The 27,710-nt window shown below is 37.1% G+C and overlaps 1 protein-coding gene across 3 annotated transcripts in view; it reads left to right on the top strand.

The window, feature by feature from the left end:
• The window catches only part of DLG2 (discs large MAGUK scaffold protein 2), a 1,377,464-nt gene that overhangs the window by 373,112 nt on the left and 976,642 nt on the right, over window positions 1–27,710 (top strand). For all 3 annotated transcript variants that reach the window (XM_077776205.1, XM_077776203.1, XM_077776202.1), the window contains exon 2: window positions 3,989–4,150. In XM_077776205.1, coding sequence (XP_077632331.1) covers window positions 3,989–4,150 — 162 coding nt within the window. The remainder of the gene's footprint in view (window positions 1–3,988; window positions 4,151–27,710) is intronic.

Here is a 27,710-nt window from a genome sequence, read left to right as displayed (position 1 = left end):
TGAAGGTGTCTTTAGGTCTAAAGTGGGTCACTTGTAAACAGCATACAGATGGATCTTGTTTTCTTATCCATTTTGTGACCCTGTGTCTTTTGAATGGAGCATTTAGTCCATTGACATTTAGAGTGGGTACTGAAAGATATGATAATGGCATTATTGGCATTATGTTGCCTGTAGAGTTGGAGTTTCTGGTGGTGTTCTCTGGTCCTTTGTAGTCTTTGCTGTTTTTGCTTTTTTTTTTTCTCCATCTTTTCTCCCCTCAGAGAGTCTACCTTTATATTTCTTGCAGGGCTGGTAGTGGTCACAAACTCCTTTAATTTTTGTTTGTTGTTTTTGTTTTGTTAGAGATTGCACCTCAATTATAGCATTTTTTATTTCATCCTGCCTAGATTTTATTTCTTTTATCTCTGCAGAAAGAGATTCTAATCTATTTTCAACCCTAGCTAGTATTCCTATTATCATCCTTGATTGTAAATTCTGGTTCAGACATTTTGCTTGTGTCTGTGTTGATTAAGTCCCTGGCCATCATTTCTTCCTGTTATTTCTTTTGGAGTGAATTCCTTCATTCCATCATTTGGAAGGAAGAAAAGTAATTAATAGGGTAAAAAAATTAAAATTAAAAAATTTTAAAAAACACAAAAAATCAAATAAATAATGCTAGATCCTAGGTGCTTTGGTCTGGCTGTTGAAAGGAACTTGAAGGATTAGAGAATAAAACAGAAAGATAAGAAAATAGAAAGAAAAAAAAGGAAAATTTTCAAAAGTTTGAAAAAATAAATACAATGAAACAATAAAAATAAATGATGGAACTAAGACAGAATATGAAAAATTTACAAAAAAGTAAAAAATATAGTAGAAAAAATTATAGAAACATATTTAANGAACCCACGAACCGTGAGATCATGACCTAAGCGAAAGTCGGACGCTTAACCGACTAAGCCACCCAGGCGCCCCTTATTTTTAATAAAAATGGAAAATAAAAATCAATTTTTTTCTCTTTCTGTATTCAAGAATAAGAAAAGAAAAAGAAAGAAATTGAATAGATGGACCAGTGAACAGACTCAAATACGATTGAAATTACATCAGTTTCCCCAAGAAGTCAAACTATGAAACACTTAGTCTGTAAACTAAGCAGGCAGAGAGACTTGGAGTGTTCTTGAAGTGGGAGGCCCAGTTGGGTGGGCTTAGTGTAATGGCTCCAATGTCCACCAGATGATGCTGCCTAGCTTACTGGGGTGGATGGTTGTGGCACATGGTGTGTATGCACATGCGTAGGAGGGCTAGAAATGTCAACTCCCCTCTGGATTAGAACTCTGTCCTCCCTGACCAGCAATTGCGCACCGCTCCTTTGTCTCTGGCTTCTGTCCACTCCCCACTTTTACACTGTCTGTGACCAAGCCATCAGGTTGCCAGGCGGCACCTCCCTCCTGAGTTTTATCTCAAATGGGGCTATGTTTCCCAACCCGTCACTTCTGACGGACTGTGGCTTTGATCTCTTCTGACCCTCTTGGGTACAGTCTCATCAAGCAATGGCTGGGTGCCTGCTGGACCCCAGGACAGTTCTGAGGATTGTGCTGCTGATGATGCCCAGAGACTGCGGCTGGGTGCCAGCCCGCCCCAGAAAAAAATTCATGGGTTCGTGTAGCAGCAGCGTTTCCGGGATTATGGTAAATCACACCAGACACATCAGGCACCAGGCTTCCCACTTAATGTCCTTGTTCCAGCACCCGCGAATGTGGTTATTATCCAGGATTCACTGGGACCTTTGCCTGTGGGGACGCCACACAGCCTCTACCAATGTCCTCCCATCAGAGGAACTGCCTCTCCCCATGTTGCTCTTGGACCCCTCAGACCTTGCTTTCTGCTCCTGGGGATTCACCCTTCCCACCAGAGCACTGCCAGGTATCGAGCTGTGGAGTTTCAGGCTCTGAGCTCCTCTGTTTATAGCATCTTAATAGAATTTAAACTCTCTCCTTTCTCCTTTCTCCATTTTTTTGGGTCAGTCCCTTGTGTACTCATTCTTTTCTCTCCAGCTGCTTTTGCACATGGGGGATACTTTCCCGTACTCTCCCCGATATCTGTCCTCTCTCCCTAGGCAAAAACAGGTCCCTGCCCTCCACAGTTCTCTCTCCCCCACTTCACCTCTATGCACCACGTACCTGCTGAGTTCTGTGGTTCAGGTTGTACAGATCATTGTGTTAATCCTCACATCAGTTTTCTAGGTGTCTAGGTTTCTTAAGGTTGATCTGGTTGTATTCTGGGGACAAGAGATGCAGAAAAAATTCCATGCTGTTCCACCATCTTGGCCCCTCCCCTGTTAGCTGTAATTTTTGTTTTGCAACTAAAACAAAATGTGAAGCTTGGAACATTGCAGAAAGCCTTCCTGTAAAATACAAGTAATTATAATCATCTTGTAAGAGTGGACAACAGATTGAATTACCAACCCTGGATGGTTCTCCTTGTTACTGTCAGACTATGAGTCAGACTGAGAGCTGATGTCCAAGAAACAATGTTTCACCTTCAAAATGAAAGTAACATAACATGATTTTGTAAAAAGGCATGCTGTTAATAACCTGATTTGATAAATATAACTGTAAGTGATAACAATAGTGAGGTACTGGGAAAAAGTTTATATGGCACAGTGTAGGTCTGAGTTTATGTATTTTGATGATATTTATATCTGTGCCATTTACAGAACAAAGGCAAAACAAAGCAAACATTTTATTAGCTGGTTTGGGGGTGGATGTAGAATATTCCCTTTTTTAGTTTCCCAGGTAGACCAACAGTCTTGAAACAATGGGACTCTGAATGGGAACCTCCAAAGGGAAAGTTGGGAGTAGTAAAGAGAGACAGAAAGATAAGAATTATAGGCCACAGCTGAAGATGAGGACTGACTCCATGGCCAGGGCTGTGCTCCATCCCTATTATTCCTTATCCTGATCCTTTTTCTCCCTGCCAGCCTCTCAGGTCTGCCTGGAAGACTTAAAGATAGCCTTTGCCAGAGAATGCCCTTATTGTTACAGGTGTGTAGAAAGAAGACAATAAAAGAGCAAAAGGGATCAAGAGAGAAGGAGCTATTACCTCTTTCCATTCAGGGAATCATCTGAATATAGGCAGATCCTTTGTCTTGATTTTTTAAGTTCTTTGAAAGGAAGCTCCATTTTTGGAAACTGTGATCCTTTGTCCCAGAGTCTGACTAACCCAAAGCAGTACTCCTTCTCTTTGAGTGTGAAAGGAAGAGTGTCTCCCTTTTGAGGCCAATACAAGTAATGAGGATGGCAAACATTTTTCCTAATTTCCAAGGGAACTTAAGCCTTTCATAAATTCTGAAAACAAAATTAAGTTTCCTGGAGCACCTGGGTGGCTCAGTCCATTGTGTCTAACTCTTGATTTTGTTTCAGGCCATGATCTGACAGTTGTGAGACTGAATCTTACATCAGGCTTTGTGCTGGAGGTGGAGACTGCTTAAAATTCTTCTCTCTCTCTCTCTTCCTCTGTCCCTCCCCGGCTTGCAATCTTGCATGCTATCTCAAAAAAAAAAAAAAAAAAAAGATTCCTGACTGAAATGTATCAGAATTAGCTTTCATTGTCCAGTCCTTTTTCTCCTTCTCCATCCTTGACCTAGAGATTTTCACAGATACTTAGGCATTCTGGTTGTTTGGAGGATTACTTCTTTATCTGTGTAGGCAAATTGTCTCTGTCTCATTTGTTATCACCCTTCTGTAGCTTATAAGAGAGATAGTAGTGGTCAGGTAAAAACAAGCCATCTGGGTTGGTCAGTATTAAGGTTTGTTCAGCATTCAGTATTGAGGTTGCTGATGGTGACCACGGGAAGAGTCTGCAGCAAAGCCTGTTTGGTGAATTTGTTGTCTGTTTGGTCAACGCTATGTATGCACTGTGTCCCGTAAATGAATTTAGAATGTGAAGTTCTCAACTGTACCCTTTGCAAACACTAATGTGTTTCTTCTTTCTTTCCTGTCTTTCCTCCTAGAAGTATCGATATCAAGATGAGGACGCTCCGCATGATCATTCCTTACCTCGACTAACCCATGAAGTAAGAGGACCTGAGCTGGTGCACGTGTCAGAAAAGAACCTATCTCAAATAGAAAATGTCCATGGATACGTCTTGCAGTCCCACATCTCTCCTCTGAAGGTCAGTTAGATTGTTCTCAGAGCTGGCGGCAGTGGTTGGTCTGCTATGCTAAGGGAGATGTTTGTTGACCTGATTACATGAGGTTGTCTCTAAATGCGACACTGGCCCCTGGTTGTCAAAGGATCTTCCTGGGGTTTGGAGGCCTGCCTGGAGCTCCTGACACAGGGCGGTTGTTCTTCCAATTGTTTGAATGTCTGGGAACTCTTTTTAGTTGCTAAGAATGGGCTAAGGAAAGAGCAAGGGATGAACATTGAAAGGGGGAAATAAGTTAACCACATATTTAGAAAACCCAAGAGTTTGTCCAAATGGTATCTCTCCATCTCTCTTCCTGGTCCCAGATAAAACAAAGGAAGTAAGTATAACATGTTAACACCTAATGATTGCTTTACAGTGGTGACTTTAAAAACCATGCGAGTTGGCTCAGCAGTGCCTCAATTTTAAACTGTATTTCTTTCTGTTTGGTGTCATACTTTCCCAATACTTTCTACCTTTTTCTCCTTAATTTGTGAACAATTTCTTGATAAATGGTAGTTTGACCAAAAGAGGACAATTAAATGAGAGGATTTTCTGTGCTCTTTGGTTGCAAATTACTCTCCCGTTTTCTTTGCTGATGCCATGGGATTTTGTGCTTAGGATAAAAGGTCATAAATGTTGATTAGGGTTAAAAAAAGAAAAATGGATCTAGAGTCAATGATATAACAGAAGAGAATTCACATTTAAAAAAAAGACAAAACAAACAATCTACTAAAATAACTGTTTATTGCTAAAGAAAATTTAAAAAAAAATTTTGATAGCTGGAGCATTTACTTCTTCAGCACTTCTGTATAGCTGTGTCACAATAAAAAATAAAGCCATAAAAGTGACCCTAGTGCTTTCTGGAATCTTATTATATCTTCTAAAACATCAAAGAGATGCTAAATTGTGTTTTGATATAGTTTCCAAATTATACATTTTAAATATCCTGGCATCCTAAAAATGTATTCTCAAATAAACTAGCTCCAGTTACCACCAATTAATTAAAATCTTAGGCTGATTGTCAAATTCCAGCAAATTATATATGTAAAAATATGCCGACATTATGCCTCTGGAATTCATTGTTCAGTTCTTCCCAGAGTCTTTCCAGAAATCACTGAATGACTGATGGAAATGGGTATGTTTAGTCTCAAGAAGAAAAGATTAAGGGTTGGAGGACAAGGTATTTATTTACCTTCTTACACCTCAAGAGCCGTCATACAAAATTAGCAGGAATATATATTTGGGATCACTGTGAGTCCAAGACTCCTGGCAGTTACCACCCCAAACAGGTGTAGATTACTAACTTGATAAAGCAGTGGTTTCCTATACCTAGAGATCTTCCAGGTCAGGCTGATGACCTGGCAGTGATATCGTGCAAGGGATTCCTTCAGCAAGATGGTGTACAAAATTGCCTCTAAAGTCCAGTCTAACTCTAGGAATCGATGATTCTATTCTGTGGTCAGATGAATACCTTCCTTCTTTAAACAAATGCTCATGTTTGTAAATGAATGCTCACCCTTATTCTGTGTGCTGACCAGTATAAATCGAGAAAGGGCAAAGTGGGAGACTGGAATGCATTAAGAATACTTAAATTTCAGGTGTTTTCCTTCTAACTCCTTGAAAGAATTCCTATAGGAACCTCCACAGGGAATCCCTTCCTTCTTTTCTTCCTGTTTGTCTTTCTCCGTTTTCTAGCACATTTTAATTAGTTCCAGAGCATAGTTCCCAAAGGCTGCAAGCTAAGCAGATTAATCAAGGCTGGTCTAAAGCCAGCCTCAGTGTAATAAACAAACAAACAAACAAACAAACACAATGAATGAAACAATAAAAGCATGATAGGGTCTTCATTTTATATATTAAGTCTTAAACATGTACATGATACTATAATTATCTAAACATCTACAGTTTGGCTGATCACACCATGTGTTATGCTATTTACTGTATCGTTTGGAAAATGTCTCTTAGAGTTAAAGGAAAAGTTTGTTTTTTCTGAAGATCAGATCTCACATGTAAAGGAATCTTTCCTACTTCCCTTTCTCCCTTGCCTTCCAGGAATCTCAGAGTTAAATATCTTCAACTTTGGTGGTTTTCCTTTCCTTAGGTTTTCTGTTTCTGTTTCTCCCTTCTGTCTTATTTCTTATTCTCTTCCTGTAAAAACAATGCATTGGTTTTTACTGCAATGATATCTTTTACTGAAGATACCTCACATCAGTTTTCAATGTGGCCACCTATGAATAATAAACCCCAGATAGGGAACATCCAGGTAGGAATATGTTTCCCTTCCTTTTTGGAACCACCAGTGTGTGAAATTACCATGGTGTGACCCCCAATGTGTTGTGAAGAGGATGGCAAGGTGAATTCATCCAGGACAGTACCCAGGCTGTGAATTAGCAATTTGGGGGCCAGGACTTTTCCCCCATGACACTTTAGAGGTGTTTGTGCTGAACAAGGTACACTTGTAGATTTTCTTAATGAACAGACTGTGTACCTTTCTTATGTCAAAAATAGTGATAAAGATAAACTGTCACAAATTTTCCAGATACACATACTCTCTCTCTCTGTCTCTCTCTCTGTCTCTCTCTCTCTGTCTCTCTCTCTCTGTCTCTCTCTCTCTGTCTCTCTCTCTCTCTCTCACACACACACACACACACACACACACACACAGATATGTAGAATTTGCCAATGTCATGGTGTAAATACTCCCACCATGGCTGAGTTCAGGCTACCAAACTGAAGCACCTGACTGCATTTGGAAAAAGGAAACAAATGAGGCTTCACAAGCCAGTGTGAGCTGGCTCCAGCACAGGCAGACTGAAACACATGCATTTTTGTAGCAACGGGACACATCTCCTAATCAAGTTGTTAAGGGATTATTATATTATCACAGTTCAAGTGTTTGGAGAACCTGCTATGATTAAAATCTAATGTGTTATTTTCTCATAAAGGAAGCCTATTAGAGTCAGAGAAATGCTAAGAAGGTACAAATTCTCAATTAGACCTTGCACATTTTCAACCTTTCTGCTCCTTTGATCTGTCTGGTCCTCTTGGGTCAAGCACTAAAAGAGGGAAGAATGAGGAGGCAAAATCCACAAGCAGATAATGTCCCCTGAATCTTACTTAGTAGTCAACATGGCTCTCTTGTATTAATTAGAAATTTACATTCGGCATGCCTGAACAGAGTGGGAGATTGCTGGATAACAGTTGAAATGCCACACTGAGCAGGCTCTAAATCATTAGCTGAACAATCTTACCATTGCAGGTGTTACAATCATTTTCTTCCATCACCGCTTATCACTGGAAGCTTCAGTTCTAAGATTCATTTGCCTTTGGTGCACACCCGCTGCCTGGCTGATAGATGGGCTTGCTTAGCCTGTTTTCATTAGACTATCTTGGCCATTGTGAAGTATGGGGTTGAAAGGAGAAATGCAATTTTGCAGTGGATTTGACAGAATTTGTTTTCTTTACTTCGAGATGGGAAGGCTTTCTTTTCAGATGCCACGTAGATGCTTCCACAAAAGAAACTGGCCTATCATAAAGCATGAGAATTTTCTTTTCACTTTAAGTCAATTCCAAAATATTAATCGGGTCTCTACTATGCACATTATAATAGGCGATGGGAAAACAAAGGGCAATAAAATATGATTTCTAAATATACTTATTACTTTCCTAAAAGACCTGGATTCTAGTTATTTGTTACTTATTCTCACTCTGCAACAGTAATCAAATTCCTGAAGCTTAGGTACTGTGAGACCCCAGCCATCTAGTAGAGTTCTCTTTACAGACTATCTGATAAGAGAGTGAGAAAAAGAGAGAAAAAGAATGGGCAAGGAAAGGAAGGAGAAGAACAGGCAGGCTTATTTTTAAGAACCTGGACTTTAAAATACTTGGATTTCAATCCTGGCCATTTCATTTGGTAGCTATGTGACCTTGATCAAGTTAACCTATCTTGGCTTCCTTACTGGAAAAATGGTAACAAGAAAATGTTAACAATAATATTTATCTCATAGGATTTGTATACTAATTAAAGCAATACATGTAAACTGCTTAGGACGTGCTAGGCACATTGGGACCACTTACTAGATGTTGTTTTTAACCTTCTTGTTACCATCAGCCAGCTATCAAGACAAATATCTTGAAATCACTTTTATTTCATTCATCTCATTTTACATCTGTTGAGATTATACATGGTTTTAAAATTATAGATAGTTCCCTTCAATAAAAGAACTAGTAAATAGGGATGCAGGTATTTGTAATGCAGGTCTCTCTGGATCCAAAGCCTATATTTTTTATCACTCCTGTCTGTAACACCTTTCTTTAAACTGTTCTATTTTTAAAGAGATTTTAGATTCAAATTTTCACTTACTGGGTCCATGTATATAAAACTAGAAGATCCTTTTTTTTCCATATGCCCTTATTCTTAGAAACAGTTATTAAACAGATTTATAAGGGAAAACATAAGAAATTTAGTTTTTTGAAGTGAGAGTCATCAAGAGTTGATGATGGAAAGTCATCAAGATGTGATAGATGGTTATAAGGAAATAGAAGGAAAATAAGTTCCTTCTTTAAAATATCTCAGTTTGGGTCACCTGGGTGGCTCAGTCAGTTAAACGTCCGACTTTGGCTCAGGTCATGATCTCACGGTTTGTGGGTTCGAGCCCCGTGTCGGGCTCTTTGCTGACTGCCAGCTCAGAGCCTGGAGCCTGTTTCAGATTCTGTGTCTCCCTCTCTCTCTGACCCTCCCCTGCTCGCTCGCTCTCTCTCTCTCTCTCTCAGAAATAAATAAAAAATATTAAAAAAATAAAATACCTCAATTCACCCAGTGACACCCAAGAGACTTTGTTCTTCTCCTGTGATAAAACAAAACAAAACTAACAAAAAAATAAATATAGTATTTGGGAGCTAGTTTCCTTTTGGGAAATCTTTTGCTCTTGTATGACCATGCTTATTGGCAAGAAAGACACACTTCTGTTTTGAGCAATTGAAGAATTTTCTGCATTGAGATACACTCCTCACAGTAGGTACGCATGTTATTGAAAATCCCAAGTAAGTCCAGCCAATCACAGCCATCATGTTTCTCCTGCCCAGAAATAGATCTATTTCTATAAATTTTATTTGGTTATTTATTCTTTTAAAGTGTTCATTCTATATATGCTTAATTTTATAAACTATCTTATCATTTTCAGAAATAAGCAGTGTGAAAGTTAGGCATTCCACCACAAATTAATAAAGGAATAAATCTCTGTTGCATGTCAACAAGACATTTGTTAGACCAGAAATCCAACTGATTGTTCTAATTCTACTTTTTTTCAGAACTATTGTTTTTGTCTTAATATATGTACTGTCAATATTGCCATCCTTATATGAACACCTCCACAGTCAGGGTTTGTGTTGGTTTCGTTCATTATTATGTCCTTAGTCCTTCAACAAATACTTGTTGAATTAGTTATTTGTAAGTGGAAATATGAACACTCATAAATATCTTCTATAAAGTTGATGACATTAATAGAAAAACAAGCAAGAAATCAAGGCACAGACTTCTTATTTTCCTCTTTCTGTTGTCCTGTTTTCCCTGACCTAATCGTCATTGATAAAGAATTTCATCAATTTTCATCCTGCTTTTTCCTCAGGTATAACATATCTGAAATGTGTTCTAGGGGTGCCTGGGTGGCTCAGTCATTTGAGCATCTGATTTCGGCTTGGGTCATCATCTCAGGGCTCATGAATTCCAGCCTCATATTGGGCTTTGCACTGAGAGCATGGAGCCTGCTTTGGATTCTCTGCCTCTTTCTCTCTCTGCCGGTCCCCTCCGCCCCTCCCCCACTCCCACCCACAGCTAGCGCTCACTCTGTCTCTCTCAAAAATAAATAAACATTAGGGGCACCTGGGTGGCTTGGTCGGTTAAGCGTCTGACTTCCGCTCAGGTCATGATCTCACGGTTCATGGGTTCCAGCGGGTTGATGGGTTCGAGCCCACCTCCCGCGCTGTGCTGACAGCTAGCTCAGAGCCTGGAGCCTGTCTTCGGGTTCTGTGTCTCCCTCTCTCTCTGACCCTCCCCTGCTCACGCTGTCTCTCTCTCTCAGAAATAAATAAAACATAAAAAGAAATAAACATTAAAATTTTTTTAATGAAATGTGCCCTAAAATCAGTGATATCTTGCAACTAAAATTGGCACCATCTCCTAGGGTACATTAAAAAAAATGGTGTCTCTTACAGTGAAAACCTTTTTAGACTCAGTGACTATTTATAAGGAAGATTAAAAGCTGTTGTTTCATAGATTGGTGTGAATTTTCAAAATCAGATAAATATGATTTTCTGTATTCTAATTCTCATTTAGATCACAGTAAACAGTCCTGGAAGCTTTACTGGAAAATAAGAATATGAGAGGTTAGGATATCCTTCTATACCTTTGAACAACTGTGCATTTGTTGAATATATATGGGAAAATAGTGGAGAATCTCTAGGCAATGAAAGTTTTGGGAAAATTATAGGAGAGATTAGGTATGACTGGAGGAAGCTTGTATATAGAACTGAAGGCAAGAAGGATAACAAACTGGACTTTGCTCCACTATTTCCTTACCAACCTTGCCAGAGCCTACTTATAGGAAATATATTTTACCTAAAGTATAAGTCCTCTTCCTTCATGAAGCCCTACCTGTTGACTCTTGCCTGGCTCCACCTGATCAAACCATCCTATGGTACATGTAATTTGCAAAGTGAGTATATGTGTGTGTGTGTGTGTGTGTGTATACACACACACACACACATATGTATACACACACACATATATATACATACACACTTTTTATTATTTTAAATAATTTTTGGATAGCTATATATTGTCCTTTCCTCTAGACATTTACATTTGTCTTGCTCTTACTAAATGTGTAAGCTCCTGTAACTAGACCATATCTTATTCTTGTTTTATTTTTCTTTATATTTTCTCCCTTATTGGCATCTATAATAAAATTAGACCAGTATTAACCAAATTGTATTGGGGATTTTTGTCACCATTTTAAGGAAATGAAGGATTTCCCTGAGTTTTTATTTTTTTTAAAATATTTTATTTATTTCTAGGAGAGAGACACAGCGTGAGCAGGGGAGGGTCAGAGAGAGAGGGAGTCACAGACTGAAACAGGCTCCAGGCTCTGAGCTGGCAATCAGCACAGAGCCCGACGCGGGGCTCGAACCCACAAACCGCGAGATCATGACCTAAGCGAAAGTCGGATGCTTAACCAACTAAGCCACCCAGGTGCCCCAATTTCCCTGAGTTTTTAATATGATAGCATGCAATATGAACCTCTAAGATGGGGATATGGTTAATACACAGTATTTCCCAAACATGTTTGGCCATGGAACCAGTTATTCCAAAAACAGTAATTTTTTTAGTTAGATTGATACTTTTGAAAAAACTGTAACAGAATCACAGACCAAGGCTAAAACAGCCAATAGAAAGTATAACATAAAAATTCATGCTTGCCCCACAATGAGATTCAACCAGATTCAAATGCCAATTCCTCTACTTACTAGTCTACTCACTAGTTGCATGAGCTTTTTCAAGTTACTTAACTTTCTTTAGCTTTAGTTTTCATATTTGTTAAATAATGGCATCCATTTAAATGCTTCCATGTCACTTAAGGGAGAAAAATCTATACAAAGATCTTAGCTCTGAGCTTGACACAAGAGAAATACAGAAAAAATGATAGCTACCCTTATTGCCAGTGATGTATTAATATTATTCCAATATTCTAAACTAGGAACTTTTGAATTATTTTTGGAATTTTTTTTTCATTTCTGGTCTCTCCTTTGTTTTCAAATGGCTTAGTGTTCTCACCTTGTTTGTATACACAGCTACTATCCCAGTCCATGTATTCATTACTTCCAGGCAGAAAGTATTATGGTTATTGTAAAACATCATGGGCTTTGGAGCCAAAAATAGGTGTTTGAATTTTGATTCTTCATTTTCTGACTGAATAAACTTGGGAAAATCACCTGGCATTTCTGTGATACAGTTAAATTTAATGTGAACAAATCTCTTTTGTGTTTTGATTGATTGATGGAATCATTTATTCATTCATTTGTACATTAGAATCTCTTTGACTTCCTACTGTATGCTCTATGTTATTCCCCAAGGATACAAAGAAGAACATGCCTTCCAGTTGTTTGCATGCTACAGTTAGATGAACAGATTTGGAGATGCATATCTAAAATATGTCATACTATGTGTCATAAAGAAAGTATCAAACAACAGGCAAATTCTTAAGAAGTAGAGAAGTGATTTAATTTTCTTTGTGGTTAGAATGCTACAGATGCATGTGGTCAGGGAAAACAACAGAGGAGGTCATTTTTGACTTGATGAAAGTAGGAGATATAGGAGAAAGGTCATGGTTGTCCTAGACTCCAGCAATTCTGTAGCAGTATGGAAGAATTATAAAAATTGCAGATAGTAAAGAAGGGTAGAGAGACTGAGTAAAAGGATGAAGGAAGGAGTACCAGGCCCAAATCATGCCATAAAGCAAGAAAAATGGGCAGGAACAGGGAATGAAGGGTCTTCTGTGGATATTGGACTTCACCTTGGAGGTAATGAAAAAAATGACTATACAGTTTAAAAGAGGAGAGACACGGTCAGATTTGCAAATCAGAGTATTACTCATGTCATGTAGCAAAGCAGAAGAAAAACAAGAAAATAGTGATATCATAATCAAGGACATCAAGTAGAACACCAGAGTCAGACAAGCTCTGGGATAAAGCAGAGGCACTGGGGATGGAGCAAGGGATAGATTAGAAAGCTTATTTAGGAAGAGATATCATCAGGACTTGGAGACATATTAGATATAGAAAGTAGAGGAGAGAAAGAAATAGAAGTTAATTTACTTTTTTTTTAATTTAACGAAGTGCATGGAGGAGGTATTTTGAAATGAAATCAAGAATGCCAGAGGAAGAGCAGATTTTAGGATGGGATGAAAAGATTATGAGTTTTGGTTTTAATATTGGAGTTTGAGGTATTTTTTTGGTAGCTGGGTTGAAGAGTTTTATATGCAGTTTGAAACAAAGAACTGGGAACTGAGAGAGGTCTGATCTAAAAAGGGAGACTTTGGAGCTTTCAGTGTAGTTGAAACAGTGTGACCAGGATTGTCCAGGAAAAAGGGAGGAGAGCTGAGGACAGAAATGGAGGAGATGATACCCTCAGGGCAGGGTTTTATGGACAGAGAGTGGCCTGCTAAGGAGCCCATTAAACAGTGAGTGATTTACCACAATACGCAGTTTAATGTTTCTTAACTGACTTACACATTTCTAGTAAAAGATCATATTTTATGCTTTAAGAAAATGTTGCTCCACTTTAGTACTTAGAATAGCATTGGCCAAAGACTAGATGTTTTTCAAAGACTTGTTACTTGATAATTATTTTTAAAAAGAGAAAGAAATACATTATGAAATATATTTGAATCCAGTAGTCATGGGGTCCTGATCAACTGAGAAAAATGTATTTTTTTTCCTTTTAGCCATAGCACTAATATTATTAATTAGAAAACAAAGCTGATTTTGCTGTTTTAGAAAATTTGTAATTTTTAAAAATGTAAAATTCATTAATTTCTGTCTCTTGCCACTAGATGGTGGAAGTAGCTGAGCTGATGGTTCAGGAAGCATCTGGTCTTAAGGGAAAAACCGGAGATTTGTGAGGCTAAATTGAGAAGCTCTTAGTTACTAAAAACATAAGAAGGTTTTGGCAGGGATTTGCATACTTCTGAATAATGCATTTTTGTTCCAGGCCCAGACCTTGGTGAAAGGAAATGGCTGAGTAAAATATGGTCCTGACAGACATATATGCTGAATCCAGACATAAACCCTTCTGGTCGAAATTCTATGAGAATGAAACATTTCTTCAGTAATCATTAATTGTAAAGGATACTGATAGCATACCTCAAATAATCCTGGACATTCAAACTAGAAGTTTGGAGAAAGGGAAGAAGAAAATAATAGGCATAGGACCTACCACGTCATCTTACAATTCAAGAATGCTATTTAGAACTAGCCCACCGTGGGTTCATGGTTTTTCACCATGACTTTGGACTGATAAGTCAGTGCAGTGACATCCAAATCTCCTGTTTTGTTCATCTAGATAGTAATTATAACAACAACAATAATAACTTTTCTCTAAGAAATATGAGGTACACATATTAAAGGTATAATGTCTTAAAAATGAGGAGTACTTATAATAATCGTACATAAGTGTTATTAGTGGTTATTTGTAGCTGAAGATATTCTTAAGTGACATACAAAAGTTCTTCTCAAGACTAAGATTTCATTACTGCCAAGGTTTTCTGTAAGAGTTAGAAATAATATACATAAATCTCACAGACAGTGTACCCTTATAGTGGGCTTAATGAGAATGTTTCCAATTCTTTTTTATTACCAAAGATCCATAAAACTATACCACATCTGACACACACATTCCGAAATAACTGTTGGTATCTGATTGGGCTATAGAATTTTTAACTCTTTCCCAACTAATTCAGAAAAGTAGTAGCATGTAGTGGAAAGCAGATGAAATTTAGAATCAGACCTATCTGTGTCCAAATCCTGTCTGTTTTGCTTCCTGGCTGTGTTCTTTAGCAAATCTATTGACCTCTCCCCTACTGTACATAGTAATATGGAGCACACAGAGTTGTTGTAGGTATTACTTAACATGATACATGCATAGTCTTTAGCATAGCATTTGACATCTACTAGGTGCTCAGCAAATGGTAATTATTACATATTTTTAAAATAGAAACTGTGTGTCTGAAAGAGGAAATCTGAATTTCAGGTCAGGAAACTCTGAGCTCTCTCTGATGTAAGATGGACTCTTACATCATCATACTTGTAATCTTCGAGACTATGGCTTTACACTACAGGATATTTTCATCTCAGCTAAGTAAGGATTTGTATTATCTAAAATTTTTGTCTTTAATGTGAATGTGAATGACACTTTGGTTAGCTCAAATGAAGTGTAGCAAATAAGTTAGGGCATGACCAGGTTTTAGGTAGTCCAAACAAGACTGTACTGAAGCATAACGAGATACACTTTCTTGGGTTATGAAGGATGTTAGAATATTTGTATTATCTTTCTAGTTGGCTACTTGGAAGAACTAATTGACTTATATTTATAATTCCTGGTATGTTTATTTAAAAATCCTTACTTAAATTTTTTTAAAAATTATTTCATCATTACAAGTTGATACCTAGTAAACTTTGGGTAATAAAATAGAGATATTTAACACTGAATTCATACATTAACCACATTAAAAGTCAGACAATGTTATTAACCCATGAAAATGGAACTAGTCTTTATTCTATGTCTAGCCAATGTATTTATAATACCTCACTAATTCTAAATATGGATCAAATCCCACTTTTGTAAACTCTGTATATTTACTTTAGTACCATTTTGTATGGTATAATTTGTTGTTTTTGAAATCAAGACAATTTGGGGTTCTCTTCAACAAGAAGAGTTTGGTTGTATCCACCATCTTTATTTGTTTTACAAAACTACTACTTTCCTTCAAGGGAGGAGGTATGAAGTAGCTACTAAAGTCTAAAATCTAATTTCATGAATTTTTGTTTCTTTGTATTCATATCCATTTATCAACCTTTCTGCCTAGAGGCTGTTATAGGAGAAGTAACAGTGGTAAAATGTAGTATTTATTGAATTCCTATTATATGCTGGCAGTACCCTAAATACTTTACATGTATTGAGCTATCTCATTCAACCACCCCATAAGATAGGTTTTCTTATTATTCCCACTTTATGGACAAAGGAAAATGGGCACAAAGAAGTTAGAGCAAACATTTGTAAGATCACATAGCCTTTGATACCTCTGGGTTATGATGCAGCGTGTTTGACATCACACCTCTCAGTATCAGTCATGGTGCTATACTCACCAGCATATGAGAAGTGTATAGTTTTAAAACTGAAAGGGACAGGGGCGCCTGGGTGGCTCAGTCGGTTAAGCGTCCAGTGTCAGCTCAGGTCATGATCTCACTGTCCATGGGTTCAAGCCAGAACCTGTAGCCTGTTTCAGATTCTATGTCTCCCTCTCTCTCTGCCCCTCCCCAGCTCGTGCCCTGTCTCTCTCTGTCTCAAAAATAAATAAACGTTAAAAAAAATAAATAAAGTTAAAACTGAAGGGGACAGTATAAATCATTAAATCCAGGATTTTCGAACTGCAACTGATCCATTAGTATATATGAGATCTATTTACTTGGTAATTTCAGAATAGGATAGCAGAACAAAATAGAAAATTTGAGAGTACATTACAAGTAGAAAGATTTGTTTCAGGTTAGTATGGGTGTGTTTGGGTGTGTACTAGCATACAGTGTAAAATATATTTCTTATTGTGATCAAGGAGAAGAAAGTCAGAGAGCCACTGATCTGGTCCATCTTTCCCATATTGTAAAGGGAGGAGAGGGGAAGAAAGGAAACCTTAAGCCCAGAGAAGTTAAATGATTCCCTAAAAACACATTGGCCAGAAATGTCAAAGCCTGAACTTGAGCACTTTATAGTATTAACCACTCCTATTTTCTCTGTCCAGCATCTGTTGTGGCTGCCATTACTACCAATTAAGTTACTTAAACCAGAGTTTCTCAAACTTGGGTATGTGATCAGAATCACACAGAAGCCCAGGGCTCTATATTTTTATTATCTTTCCAGGTGATTTTGTTTCACAGTAACTTTGAAGAATTACTGTCTTGAATTCCATGCCACAGCCTGTATTGAGTGATTGCCACGTGTATTACCGGATCTTTGCTAAATACCATTAGAGACCATAAAAGAAGAGCCTCTGTCTACGAGGAACTTAAATTCTATTAGGAAAATCAAGATGTGCATTCATCATTTAGTGAACATAAACTATATAACTAAGTGCTTTTTTAACCGTACTTAATAAGGTTACTAAGTACAAACAGAATTCCAGAAGGCAATTTTTAAATTCCTATATAGGCATATACAAAGAAAACTTCACAATGCTTGTTTAAGAGAGAATGTTTCATGAGAAAATATGGTAGAGAAAGGTGAATTGATTTTTCCCAACTCACAGAGGAATTGCCACTGTCGAGTGAGCAGATTTAACTCCAATGCAGCACTCCCAGGATGTATTCCCCCAGACCAGCTGACTCACCGAAATCACCATAACCGCAGATGATGGGTCCCTTCTTCATTGGCAGAACCCTGGCTGTGTTAGAGTTTGTGGCCAGTTTGGGATCACAGGTGAGGTTTTTAAAAATGCTCTCAAGAGGCTCTTGTTGAAGTCCATTATATGTGACACCAGTGGAGGGCCACTTTAAGGGCCATTAAGCCACAGGGCACACGTAGAAGTCATGGGCCACTTATAAAAATCAGATCAAAATTGTAGTAGTTAAACTTCAGATGCTCTTGAGATTTTCTGGTTTTATCTCCTCATGCTGTATGTGAAGAAATTTAATCAGTTGTTTTGTTAGTCAGAGAACAGTAAGACATTTCTGTTACCAGCTTTTAATTGTGAACTTTTAATTAGTAAAAATTATAAATTATATACAAACATATATGTTATAGTAGATATAATACATGTATAAAATTATATAAACTTTTAATTAACCAAATTATGGATTTAAATATAATTAATAAAATGATAGAATTTAAAATTATGAAATTATTAAAAATTTATATAAGCAATATAAAACTTAAATAAAGAATTTCTAAAAATAGGCTTTATTTCTCTATTATGAACAGTTTAAGTAGAGCTGCTGCTAGTCATTCAACATATTTATATGAATCAGAAAAAGGAACCCTTACCCAAACAATATAATACTCTGTTATAATTTACATAATGTGCTGTGTGGACCCACGCAGTACATTCCCCACATATATAGATGACCTGTATTCAATAGTAAGATTACAGAATCATAGAAGTAATCAGGGAAATTTGAGATACTATAGTCTACCTCTGTCACTCTATACATAAAGAAACAAAGCCAGATATGCCCTGATATTTCCCAGGGCAGCCATAGAGCTCGTGGTAAAGCTAAGACCAGAATGTGGGTTCCCAGATTCCCAGACCAGAATTATTTCTCTATTTCATAAGAAGAGTAAAGAGCAGATGTGTCCTACTCAACAGATCACAGAGGTTTGTTTTCCAGTTTCTGGATGGTGCTGGAAATCGTTATGCTAACTTTTTATTTGTTTATGCCAATGTTCAGTTTTCTCAAAGGGACAAATCAAGGTTGTTGACATTAGAAAAGAAACCTCTCTCATTCTAAATCTCTCTAGCTAAATTGTGTGCATCAGTGTGATTGAGTAAGAATAACATTGACCTCATCACAAGTTAACTATGATATCACGTTGGGTATTTACATAAACATTGATGAGATAGTTGTATTTAAATACCCCACAATTTAAAAGATCCATATCTAAAAGACCAATCTACACAGTGGGGATTCTTATTTATCTTATCAGGGGCTTTACAAGGACTGCAGGGCAGTGTGGGCTTGGTGTCAGAAGTGTGCCATTTGGGAAATCACTGAACCTCTCTGAGCCCTTATTTCCACATCTGTATACTGAAGATAATAATGCATACATTTAGGTAGATTATTAAGATTAAAGAGGTTGTTGTTTGTCAGCTTGAATTTTACTATCTGCCCTTAGAGCATCCCCATCCCCGCCAGATTCCTGTGGCTACCTCCTACTTCTCTAGTCTCCATTTTCCCTTCCATTCTCTTCTCCTTCCCACTTTTTACGATGGCAAATGAGGAAGGAAAAAACAAAACATGATAAAGCAAAAGGGTTCAGTAGATAGTCAGTTTAAGAAATTATCCTTATGTGGGGATTTCATAAATGTCAGTGTAGTTTTCGGCCACCCAAATTGAATTGTCATGCCAAGAACAAAGTATTGATTATTCTGTACTGTTTCAGAATGTGGCCTTAGGACCTGAGAAGCATGTTTATGGGAGAATGGGAGTGCTTCCAGACAGGGTCAAATATGCTGGTGAGGGGATTAAAATCACGTCAAATGGAAACATTAAAAGTATGAATGATGTCCTTGGAGAACAGACTGTTCAGGGGACATGTTAGTCCTTGGCTTTATACTGTTTACAATGAGCAACTATTCTGTACAATTTCTGTAGATGCCATTACCTCTAGAGAAGACAATGAGGAGACAGAAGCCATGTAGGTTTTTGTTGTTGTTTGTTCTTATTTTTTATTTAAAAAATGTTTTAATGTTTATTTTATTTATTTTGAGAGAGATAGAGACAGAGCATGAACAGGAGAGAAATAGAGATAGAGGGGGAGAGAGAATCCCAAGCAGGCTCCGCACTGACAGCACAGAGCCCGATGCCGGGCTCACAAACCGTAAGGTCATGATCTGAGCTGAAATCAAGAGTCAGAAGCCTAAATAACTGAGCCACCCAGCTGTCCCTGTTGTTTGTTTTTAAAACAGAGCTGGCCAAAGATAGGATGGACTTCCTCATAAGGCAGTGATCTTCCTGTCCCTGGAGATATTCCGGCAGAGGCTAGAGATGATTCCGGTATCAGATAGAGTATTAAACAATATTCTTAAGCTCNCTTCCAAAAGACCATATATATAGTTAAAATTATTTTGGATGGAATGAATTTTAAGTCACCTTCCATCTCTGAGAATCTATGATTATCATTTCACTCCTGCATGGTTTTTGTCTGAATAAGGCATGCGTATTCTTCTCAAGAAGAAATATTTTGTAAGTGTCAGGAAAACAAAACAAAACAAAACAGGAGAGCTCCCAATCTAATGCGTCAGCGAGGCTTGCTTGATTCTGCAGCAGCCCTCACCACCAGTGATCAACAGGTTCACCCAGCAAGGAGGATTGAGAGTGCATTTGCTTCAGAGTGCTCTAAATGCAGAACTTCTACTTCTGATTCCGTATTTTTGATGTGTACTCCTAAGGCAATTTTCTCTCTTTATTAGTTAGTATCATAAGCTTTCATCAGCTATGCAAGCTAGGGCTATAATATCCTCCCTCTCTGAATTGGGGTTTTAACTGTCACAAGATTGTTTTCTTTATGTTGAATGGAACTTGCAGTGTAGCAAAGAACTGATTTCAAATTACCGCATCAACTTACTAAAATGATTATGCATTTTCCATAGTATTCAGGCACAGAGGATTTCCGATATATGGCTAGACTGTTCATGGAAATGTCAGTCATCAAATGTGCAGTGGATATTTATTTTTTCATCAGGGTCACAGAGTGCATTTGAATTGGATTCTTCCTCTTTTCTCTGTACTATTAAGATATTGACAGGTTCAGAGTTGCTGGGTTTGAAATTTTAAGAATAGCTAGCTCATAACATTTCACTTTCTGCTCCAGGGCAGGGTGAGTTGCTTATAAATCAGGCTGCAAATGTGATGAATTGGATGTCTCCAACTCAATTAGCTTAATGTGGGTAGGAGGATTTCCAGGTTTTGCAGCCTCTGTTTTAGTAATCCTCTGAGCAGACTGTTATATAAAATGTGGCTGTGTATTAATGCCGGAGTCTCAGAGAAACATGGTTGGTATTTTTCATTTCAACATCTAATGTCATCCTGTATTTCTTAGCTTTGATTTGGATCCGAAGCCACTGAGTGATGGTTCTTAACATGATTTATATGGTTGCAAGCCTTACCTTGTTATCTTTCTGCCTTCTGACCAAGTTAAGAAAGTAGCCTAATAGAATTGCTGCTGTCACTGGATGATTTAATTGGGGGGAAAAATCTCAGCAATTTAAGGAAAACTGCAGAAGTTGAAGCTGTTCCTCTGTCAAATAAATGATCAGATGAGATGAGTCCCAGCAAAGCAGATGCCAATAGTTTCAAGAGCTTTCAACACACTCATCATACTTTGGTAGTGAGATTTGTTGGAAGAACTGATTATGGAGTTTGCTTTTTTGTTTTCTTAAGAAGAATCTATCGTGGCTGTGAATAATGTCTATTTTAAGGAAAATATCTTAGATTTAAATACATTCTGTGCCCAAGGATATTATTTGACATCTTCTCTAAATTGCCTCTGTGTTAGCATTCATTAGTTGAGTCTTTTTCCTACATATTTTCTTCTCCTTCCCCCTCTTCTTTCTTAGTTTCTCTGTCAATCCCAGCTCCATTCTGGCTCATTAATTGTTAAGGATGAAGAATCTAAAAGGATACCCAGAGAGTTCAGTTCAAGGTCCTCTACAACTCACTATGACCTTGGACAAGTCATTGGTCTCTTTAAGTTAGCTTTGTTTTTATTTTTTCATTTATTACATGATAATATAAAATAATAACATTTCAACATGGGGTTGAAATGAAAATTTGGTGAGATTGAGCACTGTGCTTCTGTGATCCTCATAAACTGAAGTTCAGGTTAGTTGCTAAACATTGTTTCAGTACCTACTTTGGGGTAGGCCCTCTGATAGGTGTCTCAGAGTGGAACGATGAATGAGACATAATCCCCTGTCTTGTATTCATATAGGATGTTTTTTGGTTTATAGGGTGCTCTCTCACGTCTCCTTTCATTGCCACAACAGCCCTGTGACATAGATGGCCAATTATTATGACCTATGCCTCTCAGAAAGAAACTGAGACCAGATGAAATTAGGTTATTTGATTAAGATCACATAGTGAAATTCTGTTGCAAATTCATACTATAAATATGCTGTGTATTCATTATGTTCTGCCTTGTGCAAACTCGTAGAAATCTAAAGATAAATGAGGAACAATCTCTGTTCTAAAGGAGCTCAAAGTCAAATGCAGAAGAAAAACAAATAAATAAAGTAAATACAGTGGAAGCACACATAGAGTTACTAGTAGCTTTTCCTCCCTTCCTTATTGTCTGAAACCTATGTTTTTAAAGCATCTCATCCCAATAGCTGGAGCTACATTGCATACAGTATTCTCTATGCTCCTAGAAGTTCTTGATAAATACTGATATTGTTTACTAAGACATCTGAGGACAGAGGTTCCCATACAGAAAAGCTGAAGAAAGATTAGTACAACACAGAAGGGAAAATGGTCCTCCTTCTGGAAGAGCACAGGCAGAGCGGTCTTTATGGCTTTACTGAGAAATGTCTATTGCCTTTGGAAATGCCACCTGGCCTGTTGCCCATGTGTAAGAAGGAACAGCAATAATCCTAAAGCCCTTTGCTTGCATTGGCTGAGAAAAGAGCTTGCCTTTGGATTCAAAGGCAAAGGCGAGACCCCCAAAGAGCCATTTTTTTTTTCTTTGTGAGGCTGAAGCAGTGCTTAATCTAGGTCAGACCCACCCACTCTAGGTCTGGTCACAGCCTACTGTCTACATTCTGGTCTTAGTTAAGTTGGTTAGAAACAGGCTTCACTTCATCCCAGAGCTTAATTCAAGGGCATGCATAGCTTCCTTGAGTCTGAGGAATAGCAATAATCCTAAAGCCTTTTGTTTGCCTTGGCTGCAAAAGTTGAGTGGTAGACTTATATAAGCTTTGGAGCATGCAGAACTAATTTTGAACCATAGCTCTGTCCTTTGCTGTGAGTATGACCTTGAGCATGTAACAAGACGTTCTCAGTCTCCATATATTCATCTTACTTACTTGATAGGGCTGTTGTGAGAATGAAATAGTTTTTCCCAAATTTTACCTCATCTTAAGAACCATGTGGAATCCTTTTTTGAAAATCTGGATGCCTGGGCCCAGTTAAACTCCCTGAATCAGAATGTCTAGGCAGAGGCCTGAGAACCTGCATTTTAAAACATATCTCAGATGATTTTTATTATGAGGCAAGTTTAAGAAATGCTGAGAAAGAATGTATTAGAGACCAGCATGGTTGCCTGGCACTCTGGAGGCAACATGAACACTCCTCAGCGGCTACCTTATTGTGGAAGATTGTTATTGATGGTAGCATTTATAGAAGCACTGGGCTATTTAGGTCCCAACATTGTTGGTGATTAGCATACTATGTGGTACCTCAGTAGTTGTCAATATAAATTTTTAAATTTTAAATCACTTAATGAAGATTTCTTTGGAAGCTTCTAAGTACTGGCAGTATTCTAGATGCTGTAGAAGAGACAAAATGTACGCAAGCTTTGATACAATTTTGAAGTATAAATGCTGTCATTAACTTTCAATAGTTCCTGAAGGAGGGATTCTTTCAACATAGAGTCCAAAGAGAAGATACTATTTGGACTATAGGGTAAGCAAATTTTTCAAAGATAGTGTTCCTTTTTGTTATCCATACTTTCATTCATTTCATTTGATTATTCCTACATTTGATTAAATGGAGAAGGGAATTATACCTTAAAATTTTTTTAATGTTTTTTATTTATTTCTGAGAGAGAGACAGCGTGAGCAGGGGAGGGTCAGAGAGAGAGGGAGACACAGAATTCGAAACAGGCTCCAGGCTCTGAGCTGGCTGTCAGCACAGAGCCCGGCGCAGGGCTCAAACCCACAAACCATGAGATCATGACCTGAGCCGAAGTGGGACACTTAACCAACTGAGCCACCCAGGCATGCCAGGAATTATACCTTAAAAAATATGTTTAGAAGGAAGAAAAAAGTTTTTCCATACTTGACATCAAGAAAGTATAAGTTAGGGGTTGTAATCTTCTCTTAGTATAATACCATTTTCCTGGCACAGCCACCAAGACCATTTGATAGATTATTATCGTATCCAGAAAATTCCTTCTGAGGAACAGATATATATTTTTTTCCTTCCGTAGTACAATTAGTACTTATTCACCCATTGGATTCTAAACATCAAGCAAGGATGGGTTCCACATAGGAAGTTATTCTGATAACTTAAGTTTATTTTTTAAAGTGATGCAAATTACTTACCACTTTATGGGAAACTTTCTAAATGTATTACTTGGCCTTTCCATTCATAGAGAATATCATACAAAGCTTAACCTATTACTGTTCCATGGTCAATACTATGAACACAAGTTATTATATTTTAATAATTCATTGATGTTAATAAAATTCCTATCATATAAAAGTATAGAAAACAAAGATTAATAAAACATGGTGTCTTCCTTAATGAGTGGTTGCCTGCCAAATGTCATAATCAACAGTTAATAACACACATACCTAGGATTTAAAAAATACTCAATATGTGCCAAGTTGTATGTCACTTACATTTGAAACTATTCCTCACAACACACCTAGGAGGTTAGTACTATTTTTATTTTTACTCCCATTTTACAGATGAAGAAACAGTCTCAGGCTATGTAACTTCTGTATAACTCAGGCTCTTTAACTTCTTTAAAGTCACACAGCTGTGTTAGCAGCACAGCTACGTATGTGGTTTTGTTCTGTTTTGTTTTGATTTCTTATATTTAGAGTAGTTTGAAGCCAAGTCCTCAGGGATTCTGGCTCTTTCATTTATTGATAGCATGATTGGGCAAGATATTTCTGAACTCACTTTCATTTTTATTTTATAAAATATGGTTATAAAAATTATTTGGTATTAAATTGGGTAAAATATTAAAACAAAACAATACATAGTACCTGGCACCTAGTAGTTACCCCCCAAATGTTAGCCTTTCCTTTCCAATTTTGTCAGACTAATGACAAACTTACTGTTTCTAATGATTGTGTGATAAACACAATAAGAATAAATGAGCTCTGATTAAGTCCTGACTGCTTTTCTTTTTTCTTTGGTAGCTTGCAGTTTTACTAAAATAAGGTGCCTCAGGGAGAATTTTTTTTTTTTATGTTGCTAAGAATTTGCATACTTCCTCAACTGTAAGGATTCATGTCTTTAAATCTGAAAATTTCCAAGATTTTGATCTTTGGATATTGCTTCTTCCCCATTTTTTCAGTTGTCTCCTCCTGAGTAGATAGAAATCGGGCTTCTCATTATATCCTCCATTTCACAATCTTTTTCATTTATTTTACCACATTCTCTTTCTAGTGTACATTCTGCATAATTTTCAATTCGTTAATTCCCTTTTCAGCTATGAAAGCTCTGCTATTCATTTCACCCACTATTTTTCATTTTAAACACATATATTTTGTACTTTCTCTCAAATTATTCATTTTTCCTCAAATTCTTTGTATGCTAATCCTTCCATTTATTGTATGTGCTGTCTCCTTCAAGTGGAACGTTTTCTCGTGTAGTTTGTAATTTATTATAGTGAGTTCAACTTTGACAGAAATGATTTTATCAGTGGTAATTACGCTTGCCATGAGTTGGGGAAATATAACTAGAGAAAGGTTGTGTGATTCCTTCTGTGGAACAATCCAGACCACAGTGTTTTGCATTAATTTATCAAGTTAAGAGACTCTCACACCACATGGAAACACACCCACATGAGGATCTGGCTTGGGAACTCAAATTTCCTTAAAAGCTTTTGCTAGTTAAAGCAAAGACCATATTCCTTGCTTCGTCTTTAAGACAAGGGCAGAGATTTCTTTGTGATTCCCTTTTAGGGGCAGCTTTGCCAGAATTCAGACTTTGTGTAAAGGTCATGGTTTCAAATCTATGCCCTGTCACCAAGTGGGTAATTCCAGTGTCAAGCTATTATGGTGGATACAATCTGTATACAATAGTATTGCTTTATAAGCTGATTGTTCTGGCTTCAAATTTCTGCTATGTTGGTGAAACTTTGGGATTTCCAATTCTTATGTTTGAGCTCAGCTGTGTATTTTAAATATTTAGTTTTACATTTTATCCAGAATTTCTGTGCATTGATTTTAGGAGGTCAGCCATTTTTAGAAGCCCATATAATCTATACACATATTTTCAGGCAAAAATAAACATTTATTGAGTATTTACTTTCTATTAGACACCAATGAAAGCATTAAAGATAACAGTGGCAAATAAAACAGGAGTTCCTGTTTTCACAAAGTTTAATTTTAATGGGAGTAGACAGACAATAAACAAATAAATATATAATGCCAGATGGTGATAAATGCTATGAAAAAAAAAAAACAGTAAGAGAACAGTAGAGTGGGAAAGTGATAGTGGGAAGAATGGCAATGAGACTATTTTAGATCGACAGATGAGGGAAGAAATTTCTATTACAATGACATTTGAGCAATGGCCTAAAGCAATAAGAAAGGTAGGTATGTATGCATAGAATAGAGAGTGTCCCAATGAAAGGCAGCAGCTAGTGTAAAGGCTCTGAGATTAGACCATGTTTCCTGTGTTCGAGGATCAGCAAAAAGGCCAGTAAGGCACACTGAACAAGAACTGTTGTAGGAAATGGGGTCAGAAAGGTTTTGTGGAAGTTAAAATGGATGTGGCAGGCAGGCTATGTGTCTTAGAAACCAAATAAGGACTTTTGGTTTTATTCAGAATGGGAGATAAACCCATGGAGGGTTTTGAGCAGAGAGTAAAATGATCTGATTTATATTTTGAAATATATCTTTTTTGCTGCTCTATAGAGAATAGACTATATCTATGTCATATAAATCAAATATTGTCACCTCGTTTGCTAAGTGTGAAGTAGGATAGAAAGAGAATTAGCTAATAAAGTTTCACTTTTATAGATCTGAGATGATTTTTAAAAACCAAACAAATTTCTAGCCAAGTATTAAGAGCTTTACCTTTTCCTACATCTTATAATTTTGGGGGGGATACGTAGAAACAACAATAAACTTGTTTCAAATAAAATTTAAATCAAGTTTGAATTTGAGAATAGGATTAGTGCAAATTTCAAATGTAATCATTGCTCTAAATTAATTCATTCAATTTCTTAGGATATATTTCAAGGTTGAATGGCTTCTTTTGAAGTCTTCTTTCCTTGATAGAAAATTAATCTTACTAATAGAATAGTGAGTGTGAGATTCTCTTTCCCTTGAGTTAAAAAACCTACAGGGAGCTCAAATTTTAAGTATGACTAAGGATATCTTATATTTTATAGTGCTTTCTATTTATATATATGCACATATATAAAATGTTATATATAAATATATATCAAAAATATCAGAGAGGACACATACCCCAGTAGCATTCTACACTCGGCATTATTATTTGTCAGCAACTAGTACTTGAGCTTTGTGAAAACAGGAGCTCAATTTTGTCAGTATATCCAGAAGTTATCAGGTTCAAATATTGACTCATGTTAATTAAATTAATGAAACTTTTAGTCTCAATGTACTTATCACTTCTTTTCAGGGTCTTCAGGGTCTTCAGAGATTCTATAAAACTGAATTAGCTACCCCACCCCACCCCATCCCACACCCTCCCCGGTGCTTCCCTAGCTTCTTATATTCATTCCTGTCTCAGCACTGTAATTGTTAGTTCATAGATCTTCAGGCTATTTCCTTGATGATAGTAAGGTCTTTGAGGGTAAGAACTGTATTTGATTTATTTATGTAGTGGTACTTTATCTGACACATAAGGAGACTCAGTAAATATTTGTTGAATGTATAAATGAATGAATGAATGAATAGAAATCTGATGCCAACTAATTAATCTGCAGTGAGGGATAAATCTACCAAGTGGGCAGAAAACTTCATTGGCAATTCAGCAAGACTTTCCAGGATAAATGTCCACTTGGGAAGCCAAACGGTAATAAAATGATTGTGGAATGAACAAAGAATCAGAGTGAGGGAAGTTCAATGACCTTAAC

Source organism: Crocuta crocuta, unplaced genomic scaffold (genome assembly GCF_008692635.1).
Source record: "Crocuta crocuta isolate KB4526 unplaced genomic scaffold, BGI_CrCroc_1.0 scaffold332, whole genome shotgun sequence".
NCBI classification, from domain to species: domain Eukaryota; kingdom Metazoa; phylum Chordata; class Mammalia; order Carnivora; family Hyaenidae; genus Crocuta; species Crocuta crocuta.
This window is presented reverse-complemented; position numbering and strand designations above follow the sequence as displayed.